Source organism: Podospora pseudopauciseta (assembly GCF_035222475.1).
Source record: "Podospora pseudopauciseta strain CBS 411.78 chromosome 7 map unlocalized CBS411.78m_7, whole genome shotgun sequence".
NCBI lineage: Eukaryota > Fungi > Ascomycota > Sordariomycetes > Sordariales > Podosporaceae > Podospora > Podospora pseudopauciseta.
The window spans coordinates 2,108,310-2,124,727 of NW_026946667.1; the positions used below are offsets into that span (position 1 = coordinate 2,108,310).

Below are 16,418 nucleotides of genomic sequence, written 5' to 3' on the forward strand. Positions count from 1 at the left end.
TCAGACGGAAGGGCAGGTAGGTGTCTGTGTGGGCTGTCAGGAGGTTAAACACCCAAGGGTCCCTGAGCAGAGTCAAAGCTGCCTCCTATCCGTCCTTCCTGCTCTTCTTCTCCTTAACTCGAGGCACCGCCTTTACCTTCCGTACATATCTTTCCCAATGATACCGATACTCGCCTCATTAGTTTCACCAGACCAAACACACCCTACTTAAAGTTGACCATCACCTCAGCAGACACAACAACATGAAGCTCCCATGCCTACCTCTTCACCTCCACCACCACCATCACCTCCTCCTCCTCCTCCTCCTCCTCCCCCTCACCCTCCCATCAGCCTCCTCACTCCCAGTCACACCACAACCCGGCCCCTGCCCCCTCCTCCACATCCTCTCCGCCCGTGAGACCACCGCCCCCCCAGGCTTCGGCTCCTCCATAACCCTTACTCAACTCCTCCTCTCAACCTTCAACCACTCCTCCCCCCCAACCACCCACCCAACCATAACCGCCGAAGCAATAGACTACCCGGCCCTAGGCGCCAACACATCCGAATACGCCGCCTCAGTAACAACCGGAACAGCAGCAGTCATCAAACGGCTTTCTACATTCAACGCCCTGTGTCCAGAGACAATACTCATCCTCCATGGGTTCAGCCAGGGAGGGCAGATCATAGATGATGCGCTTTGCGGGGTGCCTCATGATTTTACTGGACGAGGAAAACCTGATGAAGATGGGGGACGGGTTGGGAGGCCTTTGGTCAGGAGGGAGGTGCAGAGGAATATTGCGGCGGTGGTGTTGATGGGGAGTCCGAGGTTTACTGGTGGGAAAAGGAGGGGGGAGAAGGGGACGGCGAGGGTGGGAGGATTTGCTGCCCGACCGGAGGGGTTCAGCTGTCCGGTGTTTGATGATAGGATGGTGAGTTTTTGTGATGAGGGGGATCCGTTTTGTTCGGATGGGGAGGATGAGGAGGTTCATGGGGGGTATGGGGGAGTTTATGGGGGGGAGGCGTTGGGGTTTGTGGTTGAGAGGGTGCTGGTTGGGTGAACTTGGATAGAGTTGATATGGGCTTTTTTTTTTTTTTTTTTTTTTTTTTTTTTCTGACTGGCGTTGGTTATGGGCCGCGAATGTGTCTGGATGATGGGAACTGGCTATCTGAAGCATAGTAGTAATTGGGATCTAAATCTTGGTTCGAGTTGTGATCAACTCGGAAAAGAAGTGTAGTGCCGTCGCTGGATGAACTGCATGTATCTCGGATGAATGACTCGAGTTGCTCAACGTCCCGGTGCTCATTGGGTTGAATAGGATTGTGCTTAGACCTATCAAACGGTGATATCAGCATGAGATGAACTCAATGAGTGATGCACTGCAAACCAATATGAGTGAGTCTCAACCAGAGCCATCCTTGTTCCATAGTCCCCGCCACAAGCTCCCACCAGATGATCCTGACTCGGCCTCAAGATCCGATATCAACGCCGTTGAGCGTTGCTTTTCACAGCCACTCTCATAAATTATCATGATATGGTTTGTATGAATACCCCCAGATATTTAGAATTAAATTGATGCTATCGGTTGCAAGCGAGTCCCACGACAACAACCATGCAACGTTCGATTCTCAAAATCCGCTGGAACCTTGATAAACATGGGTCAAGGACCAGGGAAAGAAACGTTTGCTTGGCATTCGCGGGCATCTGCCCCACACAGTGATGAGTAAGCGAGCAAAGGGAACCACAGTTACTGCGCAACAACACCTCACCACGGCACAATGATCGCAACTTCTATTCGTATTCACCGCCTGTCTGTCATGGCTGACGACGACTTGCGAGAGTCTGAGCGGGCCAGACAAAAGAGGGCAGCCCCATTGTCAAACAATTGCCAACTCGTGGTTTGGTGGCAGACCAGGCCTGAACCAATCACGAAGCCTCCCGGCACGGGCACACCATCTCAACCACAACCAGCCAAGGGGGTGGCCCGCCGCCCGCTCGGGAGGCGCTTTGCTTTTTCTTCACCTCGAGCAAGACATCAACAATGCACATCCCAACCACCTCACTCGAGCAGGCCAGCATGTGGCTTCCCTGCCTGCTTCCGAGGAAGAGATCTTTGCCATTCACGTCAAAAGATAGCAAAGATAGTGGCGTCCAAGGTGCCTGTATACCAAGCATCGCCGGCAAGGAGCCAAAAAAGGCCAGGCATTGGTCCCGTCACACGGCTTTCCGCCCACACGCCGCATCTCGTCCTGCCCGAAAGCATCCCACCCTGCTCGATGCTCGCCGCCGACACACACACCACCTTTTTCACAACACCGGCCGAAGACTCGCCGTCATGATTGGCCAATGCTTGGTCAATATGCATCATATAGAGCGGTACCTTGAATGTTGCCCGTTTACAGCGTAAATCACAGCGCTGGGTGGCTTGCCTTGTCCGTCCTGAGAAAGGATTGCCGCAGCAAATCACAGCTCTCCAAGCCAACCTCTCTCGCTTCCAGGAACACACACTCTCTCAAGAGAGAAGAGCGGTGACCAGCAAACGTCCGAAACGATGTCTTTTAGAGCTTTTCCATGCCAAGCAACGCGGCCTCTTCTTGTTTCCGTCTTGTCGTTGCTTGATCCTTCCAGAAGTCTTGCATAGGCCAAAAGCTTATCATTGGATGACAACCATTTAGGTAAGCAGGATTGAGAAAAGCTCCGAGACAAGAGAGCCTCGTTTTCGAGAGGGGAAAAAGCCGGGTTGATCTGCAGGCAAGTTTTCTGGTTTTGCGTCAAGGTGTGCGTGTCTCATATGAAAAGAGAAGGTGAGAAAGAAGGAATCTTTGTCCGGACGAACTCTCCTCTCTTTCTGAATGAAAAGGCCCGTCATCAAAAAAAGCTTAAAAAAAAATTTCAGACGGCGTAACCCGCATGGACACTGAAAACGTTTGGATTATAGTGTATGCCCAACTCACCCAAATGCAGATGGTCAAAAACCCAAAGTTGAGCTTGGGACGAGCGGGTAACCGCTGGTCCGGCCGCTTTTACCAGCCTCTTGTGACAAGTTGACAGTGACAGATAGCTGTACTAGAGAAGTCAATGACGGTTGAGCTGACGTCTAGAGGCATATTCGAGCTTGTCACTCAAAGCCCTCTTCACAAGCCAGCCTTTACCAATCCTCTAGGTCATTGGGCACACAGACTCTTTCGATTTCAGGGTCCAACTGCAACACCCGACCTCCTTGCCTCCATACTGACGTACGCACTTTACACTGAACTTGGTTTTCTCTCTCTCTCTCTCTCTCTCTCTCTCTCTCTCTCTCTCTCTCTCTCTCTCTCTCTCTCTCTCTCTCTCTCTCTCTCTCTCTCTCTCTCTCTCTCTCTCTCTCTCTCTCTCTCTCTCTCTCTCTCTCTCTCTCTCTCTCTCTCTCTCTCTCTCTCTCTCTCTCTCTCTCTCTCTCTCTCTCTCTCTCTGGATCAAATCACGGACATTCTCTTGGCTGACAGTGCCTTACATGAAAGCATATGTTTCTGTAAGGTAGAGTTTCAGATCCCGCTGTGCAACCATGTCCCCCCCACTCTTTACCAACCTGTTTTGAGAGCTTGCAGCATACTCTATTCATACAGAGCCAGATTCAATTTGTTGTGAAGACGGCTGGGCTGTGTGTGGAGAGTTGTCGTGCCTCCGCCGCACGCGCTGAATTTGATCCTTTTCTCAGAACGGGAGATCTTGTGCCGCACGCCTGCTGGATGCGCCCCCCTTATTCTGGAGATTGGACGGGGAAAATATTGGGAGAAACTATTAAAGGGTTGGCATTCTGCCCGGTTTCGATGTTGGGTTATCTATCTTCAGCTTCAGAAAAAGGTTGGCTTGGGCTAAAGTCTTTTTTGATCTTGGGTTGTTTGGGTAGGCCTCGGTCTGATTGATCTTGAATGTTCAGGAGTGCATAGCTATAAGCCCCACAAGGAGACGACGTCAAGGATGGTTGTGGATTTGCAATGAAAATGATGGGGATAGTCGGAAGAATTTAGTGTAGGGCGGAGTAGGTCATGATGTTGGTAAAGTCCAAGAGAGCGATATGAAAAGCGAGCCTCAGATGTGCCTCTCTTGGCAGGTAGGGCTGTTGGCCGTTGTTGTTATTGGTGTTGTTGTTGTTGGCATTATAAAGGGAAAAAGAAAATCGCGAGGCTCTTGTTTATTATGTCTCTCTTTTTCTTCCTCCGTCCACGAGCGGCACTGCACAGAAAGCAAAAGAAAAAGGGGAACAAAGTTGTTGTTGATGGCCGAACGCGACAGGCGCCACGCCACACCATCGCCGACCCGAGAGGGCCTTCCTTGCTGCATTCAGTCATCATCGTCGTGAATGTATAAAACATTATTTTATACATGCAGTGCGAGTGTTTGCAAGTTGCACATGCAACTAGTGAGGCTCATTAAAACCTCCTGCCGTCTCCATGACTTGAGTTTCCTGATCTGATCTGTGGAGCTTTGCTTGCCCATCAACGGTGGGTGTGGAGAACGGTTTGACTTTCAACACTGTGTTGGCAAAGTGGAAATGAAACGCGAGGCGCGATTGCCAAAAGAGAGCGTGACTGCAGGTTTTTGAATGGAAAGAGGTTATAGTGTGTACATGCGATGCGACTCTGGAAGAGAGAGCTTGGAAGATTGCATATGCGAAAGGAAATAATATCGGCGGGATAATATTGAATAATAACCTTAATAAAACAAGAGATAGCAACGGCCGGTGCCTTGTCCACGTTGGGCAGGTTGGTTCCGTGACTGGGCATTTCCCCAGGCAAACAGACCGCTGACACATTCACATTGCTCTTTGGAGGAAGAGAGGAAGAGAGAGAGAGAGACTATCTCTGCTTAACGGTTTGACCGGAACGAGAAATTGGAACGGGGCGGTGGTCCATCCGGCAATCCACTGGGGCGATGAGGAATAAATTCCGGCTCCATTCCAGTTGATCCTCCCAGGCAGTGACTGAGATGGAATAGGATGAACACAGTAGCCAGCAACAGGCAGCGGCTTGAAACATATAAACTGGGAAACTTCTTTCTGTGAGCACTTCGTAGTGCAGCTTCTGCAAGGAGACGTGGATGGATTTATGCACAAAAGCCGTGTAGAGTCGCCTCGGTGGGCTCGTCGCAAGGAGATGGGAAGACCCTGGCACCCTTGCACGGCGACATTTGGCCTGCAGCATGGGCCCTGCTAGCGCGCCTTGGGTCAATGCTCGTTCCTCCATCGCTGGCCAATGGGCGAAGATGGGGGGATCAACACATGGGCTGAGGGAACAGAGGAGGAGCTTTGGGTCCGAGGTTTAGGAGGTTGGAAATAGGTGGGGTGAGGACAGACACCGTTTACATTGACAGTTTGCGTTGCTGAAACTGAGATCTGAGATTTCATGAATCGAACAGAAAGTCAAGATATACTAATGAGAAACGGTAGTAGTAGGTAATTAGATCGGATATTGATTTCTTAGTCTGGGTAGGTCAGACTGTACTGTATGAATAGCCGGTGGGTGGAGTGTCTTGGTTCTTGGCCGGCGCCCGATGCACGGAAAGAGGCCGACTCGTTCCCTCCTGGTTCTGGCGTGCACCGCCGTCCCAAGCCGTTGCCCTGTCTCAACTAGTCGCTGCACGTCTGGCCTCCTCCAGACAGCCCACGACAGGAGACACCAGAGGAGAACTTCCCTAGGTTCCTCACACTACACCCAAATCCCATTCCCAAGTCCCCTCTACCCCCAATCCCCCCCTCTATTCCCGTCCCATCACTCTTTCTTTCCCACCTCACCGAACCGACGACACGCTCCGGCCCCCGATTACGAAATTTCCTTTTTTTTTTTTTTTTCGACACCACGACCTTCGCCCTTCTGTGCCTCGCCGTGTTTCGAGAAAGCGCCCCTTCCACCCTTTCACCTTTCGATTCGCGTCCGCCTTCTACAAGCTCCCCCTCTCGGCCTCTCTCTCTTTTTTTTTGTCGTTAACGTCCCAACTCGAAATCTCAGTCTCGCTCGCCCGTGTCGTCTCATAGCATCTTGTCTCTGGGCTGTCTGTTTGCTTGTCTACTACGCATCTCTTTCGTTCTCGGTTCGCTATTTGTCCTCACGCAGAGACGAACCACACAGAAAAAAAAACATTGACCACGCCGTCTGCTCGGACCAACTTGCTCCCAACTCCCATCCGATAATTCTGGCCCTCCCCGATGTCCTGTCTCCAGTAACGGCCGAATTTGCAGTTGTCAGTCGTGACGCGGCACTGCCTCTACCCCATACTCCTTTCCCTCAACCTGCGACTCCCGACGGGTTGTGACCGGGCTTGAGACCGCCAGACCAGGCAAGAAAGTTCACGGTGACAGTGGGCTTCTTCTTCAGAGACGGACAACGTCATCTACCTCCCTCTTTGGCCGCCGGGCGACCTTCAGTTCTATAGTGTCACCATCGTTAAAAAAGGTCTTCGTACCACCATACACGGGGCCTCGATTTATTTGAAAAGGCTCCGTTCTTGTCAACGCAATTGGCAGGTGAGTTCGATGCTGGGACTTGTCGTCCCCCCCATTGATCAGCACAATTGCAAAAAACAACAACGTGGGGGTCACCTTGCCTTTTTCCAGCAAACACACATTTCTGTCCTCAGTTGAGCTACGCACTTTGCCATTGTCTTTTTCCCGAGCCTCTTGATGAATGGTCTCACTGACAGACTCCATGCAGAAACCCTGCCTTAATATTTTCGTTCAACCTCGCAATCTGCTTGTCAAAGTTTGAGCACCGTCGGGCAGCTCATCTCTCCGAGACTTTGAACAAGAACATCCATCTAGTTCTGCCTTGGATCTGAACAGATCTCCAGATATCATGGCCGCACTGGTACAAGGATATCCACAGCAATCTGGGACAGTCACAATGCTTCAGACCAGACCGGCCTCAGCCTCGGGCATGCTGCCAGTTCAGTCGAATGCGCAATATGCTCAGGGTGGAGCTCATAGAAATAGTATCCACGGTTTGCCCACAGGAGTGGCTTCTCCTGTGGTGTACCGTGGCGGCTCAGGGTCTGTCCAACCTTATACCTACACAGGCACACCCAGCCTTAATCCGACGACACAATGGCAACAGGTCAGGTCACACCGGACATCATCCTCGCCAGCAGTGCCGACTATCCAGACGCTGGACTATCTACAGCCTGGTGTGGCCCGCTCCCGGTACGCGGCCAGCAACTCCATGACAAACTTGCCTAGTACGACATCCATCAGTTTGACGGGTGCCGGGTCTCGGGATGATTCAGCCCTGCCGTCATCAGGAACACGCAGAGCCGGTGCGCAGGCATCACAGATGAACGGAACATCGCTGTCGCCACCGATTGCACAGGCGGCGCCGCGGGTGTCACCGGAAAGATACAGGAGAACTGCGTTGCGGTCTTCTGACTCGGCGGGCTCGGGCCTAGGGAAACAGCCCCAGGAAACGGCAACCGCTGGGCGTCCAGGCCACACTCGGAGTGCATCGGATCAAAAGCCTGTGATGCTGCGGACTCCCCAGTTGCACCAGATGAACAGGCCAAACAGCTATATCGGCTCCGTATCTGGGTCGGCGATTGACGACATGGGGTTTGTCCGCGGTCAGGGACAAGAGGAACCCAGAAGAACTCGCAGACGCAGCTTGCCCGCATTGGATTCTGCCGGTTTTTCCACGCCCTTGACCCCGCCCGAGCTTAAGCAGCCGGAACTACCAAGCCGTCCAGATCGACCAGCATCGGCCAAGGTGGCCGAAAAGAAGAACAACAACCCCAACAAAGCTGCCAAAGCTGGAAGCAACAAGGCCGGCGACAGAAACAACAGCAGCGCTACTACTGATGCCCGTCTTGGCAGCTCGGACAGCCGGTCCTCTGGCCGCAGCGCTGGAAGCAACAATTCCAGAGCTTCCTCTTCTGTAAGTGATTTCTGACCTGCATATCTCGTGGCTGCATTGTCCAATCACATGTTATGGCGGCAATGTTGGGGGTTGGATCAACCAGCGCTAATCATCTCCTACCACTTTAGTCGGCCAACCGCAGCGCGAAGGCTTCCAACCCCACCGGAAACCCCGCCCCGTCTTCCTCCTCGCCTTCTGAGCAGACGGGCAACAGCCAAGATTATCCCCGGCTGGTCAACATTCCCCCACGAAGTTCATCGTCCGATGCTGCAACTCCGAAGCGTGCCGTCAATTCGTCTCCCCTTTCCAAGGCAATGGGCACGGAGACTGAGAATGGCGTTTCGGCCGATGCCGCCGACAGCGCGATTCAGGAGGCCGTGAAGCCGACCACGCCTCGCGTTGAGAGTCCGGCCGCCAGGCAGCTGGCTGCCATCAACGAGAAGGGAGGGAAGCCAAAGAACAAGACATCGAGACTTAGGAGAGCCTTCTCCTTTGGCAGCGCGGCAGAGTTCCGGAAAGCGGTACATGCTAACAGCGAAGCCGCCGAGAATGGGCCAGGCAAGCTCCAGAAGGAGCAGAGCCAGGAGGATGCGTACGAGACGGAACAAGCCCGCATCGCCCAGCGACAAGAAGAGGCTGGCATCGGCAGCAACATCTACGGCGGCAGACTCTTCTCGGGATCGACCGATAACCTATCAATCTCATCAACGGCATCCTCGGCTTCGATTATGATTCGGAAGATGGGTCGTGGAATGAAGAAGGGCGGTCGTTCCCTTGTCGGCCTTTTCCGGCCTAAGTCCATCATTGGTGTGCCGGCCGCCGATGCCAGGATGCCCGAGGCCATGGAAGCTACCGTCTCCATGGTCAATGTCGAGGCCGAGCGCGAGCGTGTCAATGTGAACGCCGACCCTCGAACGCAAGCCGGTGGCGGTACCGGCTTCCCCCGTCTCGAGCGAAATTCCATCGACGCCGCCAATGTACCCACACTCGAAGCGGACCCACGATCTAGCACAGGCACAGACAGCTCGGCAGCCAGAAAGAGCATTGTTGGCGGTGAGAAGGAACGTGCCGAGGTCTTGGCTGCTGTCCGAAAGGGCATCTTGAAGAGTACGTTTGTTCTTTTCCGGTGAAGAGGCATGTTGCTAACATTGTTGCTTTAGAAGACCGCAATGGCTCCGCCAGCCCATCTCCACGCGGTACAGAACCGCCTCATGCTCCTAACGTCACCGATTCCCCTACCTCCAGCGCTCCCAGCACCCCCAATGATGAGCAGCAAGGACACAGACGGACTGCGCCTGTCGCCATTGGCAGTGAGGATTACTTTGTTTCGGCCCTCCGTCTCCGCCAGGACACCAAGAGCGCGCCCGGAACCCCTCAGGGCAGCCTGAAGCGCAACGCCACCTTCAGCCCCCGCATCATCACCTTTGAGACATGGCCGAGCGGCGAGTACGATCGCCGTGGTGACATCGCGACGTGCAACCGCCTGACGCCAATGCTTGCTCAGCAGATCAAGGAAGAGCTGAACACATTCAAGATGGTGGGTCTCCTACTGATAATTCGAGCGATGCATGAGATGCTAACAACCAACCAGGAGATGGAGGTTCACGAAAACTCCAAGATTTACACGCATTTCTTCTAATGATTCAAGACGAATGGCCCGCACCCCTTTCAAGCACAGCAGCACCTCTTTCGGCTCGATTCTCTTTTTTCTGCACCAAGGGCGGCGAAGACGACCTCCCGTCGTGTATTTGACCAAAGGATTTGCACTATTCCCAGGCGTTTTTTTCTCTCTCATGGGACAAAGCATAGTAAGGTGTCATGGCGTTGATTTAAATCTTTTTTTTCTTGTTCTCACATTGATCTCGACAAACTTTTTTGTTTCTCTTTATTTCCGTCTAGAATCTGGCACACAGCAGCACAGCGAAATTTAATTACAAGCGGGGTATGGAGGTGAATACGGCCACGGGTTCACCTTGATCCTTTTTCTTATTTTCCTAAACGAAATTATGTTCTGGTTCATTCAACGAAGTGGGGAGATGTGTGCGTGTGTGCGTACGTGGTTGAGAGTTGAGTACTGTCTGTCAGCGAAAGCGAAGCGAATTGTATCTTTAACAAGCAGAGATGTGGCTAGAGGTGTTAGGGTTGATGGGTGATGAGTGATGTTGAAAGACAGAAAAGAGCGTGAAGTTTTTTAATAGATGTGTCTGGTGTTTTGACCGGGGGGGAATGGTGTTGTGAGGAGGGGGAGTGGCGTGATGTTGTGGTGGTGGTGGTGGTGAACTATGGAGGGAGTTGAACAACAACAGGGACGAAAGAGACGACGATGAAGAGGAACAACTACAACAACATCAACAACACAAACAAAACACAAAGCAAGTAAGGGGAGAAAAAGGCAACAAGATGTAATGGTGATGGTGGTGTGGTGGTGATGGTGGGTGGAGGTGATTTTTTTGTCAATTCGGCATTCAGAGACAAGTTCAAAAATACATATATCATTTTTTTTCTTTTCTTTTGCGCTTTTTGGGGGATGTTTGATAGTTGAGGTGTATCTTGTGTGAAGTTGCGGAATGGGGGAGGATGATGATGGTGAGGGAGTGGGGGTAATTCTACTGGGTGTGGTGGTGGTGGTGTAAAGTAGATAGATATTATTGTCGAGTTGGAATGGGATATATGGGTTTACAAGCTTGACGAGTAGTGGTTGTGATGTGTTATCATCAGCTTATATTTGGTATATGCGAGGCCGTTATAGATGTGCTGTATGCACGGCGCAACCGAGCCGGGCCAAGGTGGGAACTAGTTTCCTGAAGTTTACGAATGGAAACTGGCCGTTGGATGATGACCTGCCTTGCTTTTTGGCTGGCGGTGCTTTTGGCTAACGGTCGCGAACCTTGCAGTAGCTTGGGGCTGAAGAGTGGGATGAGGGGATGGGGATGGGGAAGATCGAGATGGGATTTGTTTCTATTGGGTTCTACGGGGACAAAAAGAAACAACAGAAGAAGAAGAATTCTGTCGATGGTGTGCAGGTGATCACGACCCGAGTTGGGGATATCCGGTATCTTTCACATGTATGATGATTGTCCCTCTGCAGCAGCAAACGACCGAGCCCCGTCCGTGTTTAGAATGTGTAGGCAAACCACTTTACGGGAGTGGGCTGGTCAAGTGGTGTCATAGATCGCCAGTATAATATATATATATATATATATATATGTACTGCATGAATAGTCATTCTCGTATGCAGGACCACACTACCACTTCGGCGTCCTCCCACTCCCCGCGTGTCCGTTGCGTCCGGTTCTCCGTATGGGGGTTGGTTCGTCTGTGAAATACGAACTTTTTTTTTTAATGATCTGCCTGCGCACAAGTGTGAAGAAAGGGTTTGTGGGGGTGGGTGCCGTGCGTTCAGGGGTCTTGAAGGAGGGACAGTGTGAGTTTGGGGAGGAGCTAACTGTGCTTGGGGCCTCGAGAAGTGCATAGGCCAATCAGACGCGGCGCGCAAAGAAGTCTGGGTTCAGCCTTGCAGGGCTGGCTGGGTGAGAAAGGCTGAGATAATGGGATTTTTTTTTTGTTTTTTTTTTTTCTTTGGAGGGGTTGCGGATTTGCGATTACAACGAAAATTGAAGGGAAGATTTGCGACGACGACGACGACGACGGAAAAGGTGAACTTGGGAAGGGAAAAAATCGTGGCGTTATTTACTTTGGGAAGAAGGCTCCTCCACGCCGCTGGTGGGAGAGGTGGTACCTCGCAGGCTGGTTCTTCTTTCTTCTTTGGCAGCAGAGGGTTGTACTCGACCATGGCGACGGCTCCGACAACAGATGCCCCAGCGGCGGCGACGGTGAAGAAGTTGCACGGGAGGGAGTTCTACGAGAGTATCGGGTCGCCAAAGTATATCCTCGCGCCAATGGTTGATCAGTCCGAATTTGTACGCCCTCCCTTCTCTGTTCATGACTGATTTTTGGCTGACGTGATGGTTTTTTGCTTCCAGGCCTGGCGTATGCTCTCCCGCTCATTCATGCCCCCCGAGCTGCAGTCAAAACTCCTCGCCTACACCCCCATGTTCCACGCCCGATTGTTCTCCCAAGACGCTCCGAAGCCACCCTACAACAAATACCGCGACTCGCACTTCCAGTGCGTCCTCCCCAAAGACCCCGCCACCCTCTGGCTCGACGGCAACCCCCTTGTCGGCGACAGGCCGCTGTTTGTACAATTCTGCGCCAACGACCCCCAGCACTTGCTGGCTGCTGCCTTAAAAGTCGCCCCCTACTGCGACGCGGTAGACCTCAACCTCGGCTGCCCGCAAGGTATCGCCAAAAAGGGGCACTACGGCAGTTTCTTGCAGGAGGATCAGGAGTTGATTTATAGGTTGATCAACACCCTTCACGAGAATCTTCCCATCCCAGTAACGGCCAAGATTAGGATTTTGGAAACAAAGGAGAAGACGCTGGAGTACGCAAAGAATGTGTTGAGTGCCGGGGCGAGTATATTGACTGTTCACGGGAGGAGGAGGGAGCAGAAGAGCCATTTGACGGGGGTGGCGGATTGGGAGTATATTCGGTATTTGAGGGATAACCTACCGGCGGAGACGGTCATTTTTGCGAACGGGAATGTTCTGGAGCACGGGGATATCGAGGAGTGTATTGCTGCTACGGGGGCGGATGGGGTTATGTCTGCTGAGGGGAACTTGTCTAACCCGGCGATTTTTGCGCCTGAGCCTCAGCCGGGGGCGTTTGAGGATGAGTTCTGGAGGGGGAGGGATGGGAAGGGGGGATGGAGGGTTGATGCTGTTTTTAGACGGTATCTGGATATTTTACACAAGTATGTGAAGGGGGGTGAGCCACCGGCGAGGAGGCCATTGTTTGTACCTGGGAAGGGGATGGATACGGAGTGGATGAAGGAGGAGATTGTGATCCCGCCGAAAAAGGGGTCGAAATCAGAGGCATTCGGTAACCCCAACTATGGTGCCCTTCAGGCGCACATGTTCCACCTCTTACGGCACTTTGTCTCAAAGCACCATGATGTAAGAGATGCATTGGCTAGGGCGAGGTTAGGAGAGTTGGAGCAGTTTGAGGGGATATACAAGATGGTTGAGAAGAAGGTTGCGGAGGGACTCATCGAGTACGAGGAGACGGATGGGAAGTCGATGGAGGATCCTGCGGAGGAAGAGAGGTTAAAGAAGCTGGTGGAGGAGATGGGTCCGGCGGAGACGAGCGCGACGGCTATTTTGAGGTGTAAGAGGCCTTGGTGGTGTGTGCAGCCTATCATTCGGCCGTTGCCCAAGGAGGCGATGGCTAGAGGTGCGATTCAGCCGGGGAAGAAGGATAAGAAGCGGGTAGCGGAGGAGGAGGCCAACGGCGGTGAGAAGAGGGTGAAGGGCGATGAGACAAAAGGGGGGGATGCTAAGGTGGTAGAGGCCGTGAAAGAGGAGCTGGAGAAGCAAACGGAGTTCCAAACGAGCGAGCTTGTTAGCGGCTGAAATTTCGAGGGAATATAGATGAATAAATGATCATTACTGCAAACTGGGCTGGGTGTGGGTTCTCTACCTGATGGTGACCATCTCATAGTTCTCCAGCGGCTTTCTGGCTTCAAACGCAATTCCATCCATGAACTCATCCACATAAGCAGGACCAATTACTTTGTAACTTCCATCACCCTCCCCTGAATCCCTCGTAACGACAGGAGTTGAACCCCCAAAGAAAACAAAAACCTTGTCCCCTTTTTCCGATGTCATGGGCGCAATCCCCGCCGATACACCATCACGTCCCGGTACGGTAGCAGTAACCAAACAAGCGCCCTTCCAGGCCTCGGCCATGGAGGTCAAAAATACATTGGCTGGACCATTGGCTAGACCATTGTCGGAAGTGCCCCTAGATGATGACCCAAGTGCGGTTAATAACTGAGAAAATTGTTGTCGGTGGTCGAGGTTTTCGCCGAGCCACTCGGGGTACAAGTGCCCACCCATCAAAGTGCGAATGAAATCGGCACGGCCGAGATGACGGGTTGCATTGTATCCAAAATGCGAGTGTGTCCGCTGTATCAAAGTACGAATGTCTTGGCGTGCTCTGGCAGGATCAATAGAAGTGAAAGAAGGCCCCTGGAATCCCAATCTCTCCATCATCCTGTGGTCTGCATCCAGCTGGGGCGCCAAGGCCTCGATATCGACGCTTGGGTAAACTTGCTTGATGGTGGCCATGTGTATTCCTGCGACTTGAATCGCAATATCATCATCGTTGAACAGTGGGTGTTCCGGCGTCAGCCCTGAGAAGCGTCTCCCCGCTTCGTGACGAGACCAAGTACGTGTCATGAGGGGAGGCAGGGTTAGATCGGGGACCCAGGATGGTAAATTTGTGTCACTTTGAAATTCTGACTCTGACTCTTGCCCAGCATCAACCCGTCCAGGAACGAGGATGAAAAGATCAGGCCCATGATGCTTGAGGAAGGCCTTGGCGAAGTCTTTAAATGCCGTGCAATGATGAAGTGTGGTGTCGATAGTAATTTGCGTCCGGATTTCCGGACTGACGAGCCCGAGTATTCCATACACTCTGTCCCTAGGCTCGGTGCAATCCCGTTGCCGAACAAGAGTGACCACCTCGAGATCGTAGCGACGAGAATCATTCCGCTTCTGGCAGCGAACAAGAGTATCTGCCGTTTTTATTAGTCAACGGCTTAACCACTTCCTTGAATGAAGAGCAGAAATCATACCAAAAGGCTTCAGGGCCCCATATCCAAGGCTTGCCCTTCTAGCCACACCTATGCTGCTTTGGCACTCTTCCGGACAGCGCAAGTACACGGTGGCTAGTTCATCCCAGCTTTTGATGGAACAACCGCAAACCAGCCGTGCACTCCTGGCCAAGAGAACCTCTTGTAGTGTCCATGTGCGGGTAAACCACTGGCGTTGTAAGAGGGCTTCATAGTCTTCCAAGTGGCGGCTGTACATACCCAGCACCACGAAACCCTGTGTTCTCATAGGCGGACACCGCGCTATCGCAATGCGAACTCCCTCGTCTTCTCCAGGCTCTCTTCCATCTTCGAGTCACCGTCACCGGCCCAGATGGTGATGAGTTACGCCTCTCTATAGATGTCACCCATCATTCCAATCTGGACACCCTCCTCGTCCTCGTCTTCCTGATTGATGCATATCTGATCGATCCAGATCCATTGAGGGTGCCGGATGGCATCCAAGCCTCTGAACACTTGAAGAGCCTTGTGAAGTTCTGGCCAAATGTCCAACTGGCGAGTCTTGTTTACTCGTATATTCTGTTTGGGCTCAGGTGGTCCCCAGCAGTATGGAAGGGCTTGGTAACTTAGGCACTTGCTGATCGGGAATGTCTTTAGTTTGAGGGAGATCAGCTCACTGTTTTCCGCACTCTTGACCTTCTTGCCCTCCCTGGCTCTCCACTTTCTTCCCTTATTACCCCCTTTTCCTCTTTTCGTTTTGGCTGCACCCTTCTCTCCTCCCGCTTTTCTTGTGTCTTTCTCCCTACAGCGTGGTAACAGTCTGAGAAGCCTGAACTCGGTGGGATGAAGGGGTTCGTAGAGGGAGGAGGACATGGCCGTTGGGAAATGGTGATGTCCAGATGTCAAGCGTTGGTGAAAAGACAATTCAAGAGGATTATAATGGATTTGGGTTGCGATGGATACTCAACTGCACTTATAATCGTCTCTCCCGACTTGAAAGTCAGAGAAGGCTCTCATGCGCCAACCCAGCCTGCTTCCAACACGGCAGCTATACTGCAGCGCCAAGGTCTTCATGTCGAACATAGCGCTTATAACCACCTCTCAGTGGTCATAGAGGCTACTTCCCGACAGAATTCGGAGGTGTGACGAGGCTCATGATTAGACGATGTTGTAGGATTGAACTGAGTGATTGGTGGTGCCTTGTTGTCGCAGGATGGCTGGCCAGATGTAAGCAAACAGTGTGTTATCAAGAGATCGTAAAAGGCAGAAAGAAGCGAGAGGGACTGCTTGTGAGAGGGAAGGCACGGGTTGGTCAACAACCCACGGTCGTCATGTGATGCAGCCATTCCATTCAAAGCAAGAGAGGGAAGGGACAACCACGTACCTTCCAACAGCTCCAATATCCTTACCAGGGCACCCTTGTGATCAGGTCAAATGGTAAGGATGTTAGGGCTGTTAAAACTCGCCCCCCGCCGTGGGGCTTGCAACCGATAGCCCGCAAGTTCGATTCTAAAGCAAACCTCTCTCGAGGGGTTTCGTAACCAGCCACCTCTCTCAGAACGCTGAGGGGGTTGACCGGTGAGCTTTTGCTTTTTCTACCTATATTATCTTAGGAAGATGATGGCTGTGCTTCATTTGTTCCCACTTAGTCAGTAGTACCTTTGCATATGTTGAATATATTTGGCGACTTTTCGGCCGGGGCTTTTTGTTGTTGACCATTGTTGCTTGCTCTACTTCTCGTACCTAACCAACCCATCGACCTTAGATTTCAGTTTATTAGTCTGGAATTAATAGGGTAATTATCTGCGAGTGTTGATGATATTGAGTTTGCCATCGTTGTTGTCGTTCCATGCCAATTTCAGCATCTGTCAACTTGATGGTTTTTTTT

General features: G+C 52.1%; 4 protein-coding genes across 4 annotated transcripts; 3 read left to right on the top strand and 1 right to left on the bottom strand.

Annotated features, from left to right (window-relative positions):
• Nucleotides 1-242: 242 nt before the first annotated feature.
• QC763_709360 (uncharacterized protein) lies at nucleotides 243-1,037 on the top strand (the record flags this gene model as incomplete). The annotated part of the gene is made up of 1 exon (XM_062915930.1): nucleotides 243-1,037. One exon carries the CDS (start codon nucleotides 243-245, stop codon nucleotides 1,035-1,037), a length of 795 nt encoding a protein of 264 aa, XP_062761937.1.
• Nucleotides 1,038-5,610: 4,573 nt separating this feature from the next.
• On the top strand, nucleotides 5,611-10,082 carry BNI4 (bud neck involved protein). Its single transcript, XM_062915931.1, has 4 exons — nucleotides 5,611-7,875; nucleotides 7,986-8,964; nucleotides 9,018-9,394; nucleotides 9,449-10,082. The coding sequence occupies exons 1-4, from the start codon at nucleotides 6,808-6,810 to the stop codon at nucleotides 9,494-9,496; spliced, it is 2,472 nt and encodes an 823-aa protein (XP_062761938.1). The 5' UTR covers nucleotides 5,611-6,807; the 3' UTR covers nucleotides 9,497-10,082.
• A 1,323-nt stretch (nucleotides 10,083-11,405) lies between these two features.
• Nucleotides 11,406-13,328, top strand: DUS1 (tRNA dihydrouridine synthase; the record flags this gene model as incomplete). Its single annotated transcript, XM_062915932.1, has 2 exons — nucleotides 11,406-11,777; nucleotides 11,841-13,328. The coding sequence occupies 2 exons, from the start codon at nucleotides 11,406-11,408 to the stop codon at nucleotides 13,326-13,328; spliced, it is 1,860 nt and encodes a 619-aa protein (XP_062761939.1).
• QC763_0108550 (uncharacterized protein) lies at nucleotides 11,514-15,786 on the bottom strand. The gene is made up of 2 exons (XM_062906472.1): nucleotides 14,555-15,786; nucleotides 11,514-14,494 (listed from the first exon to the last, which is right to left on the bottom strand). Exons 1-2 carry the CDS (start codon nucleotides 14,817-14,819, stop codon nucleotides 13,392-13,394), a joined length of 1,368 nt encoding a protein of 455 aa, XP_062761940.1. The 5' UTR covers nucleotides 14,820-15,786; the 3' UTR covers nucleotides 11,514-13,391.
• Between the last annotated feature and the right edge of the window lie 632 nt (nucleotides 15,787-16,418).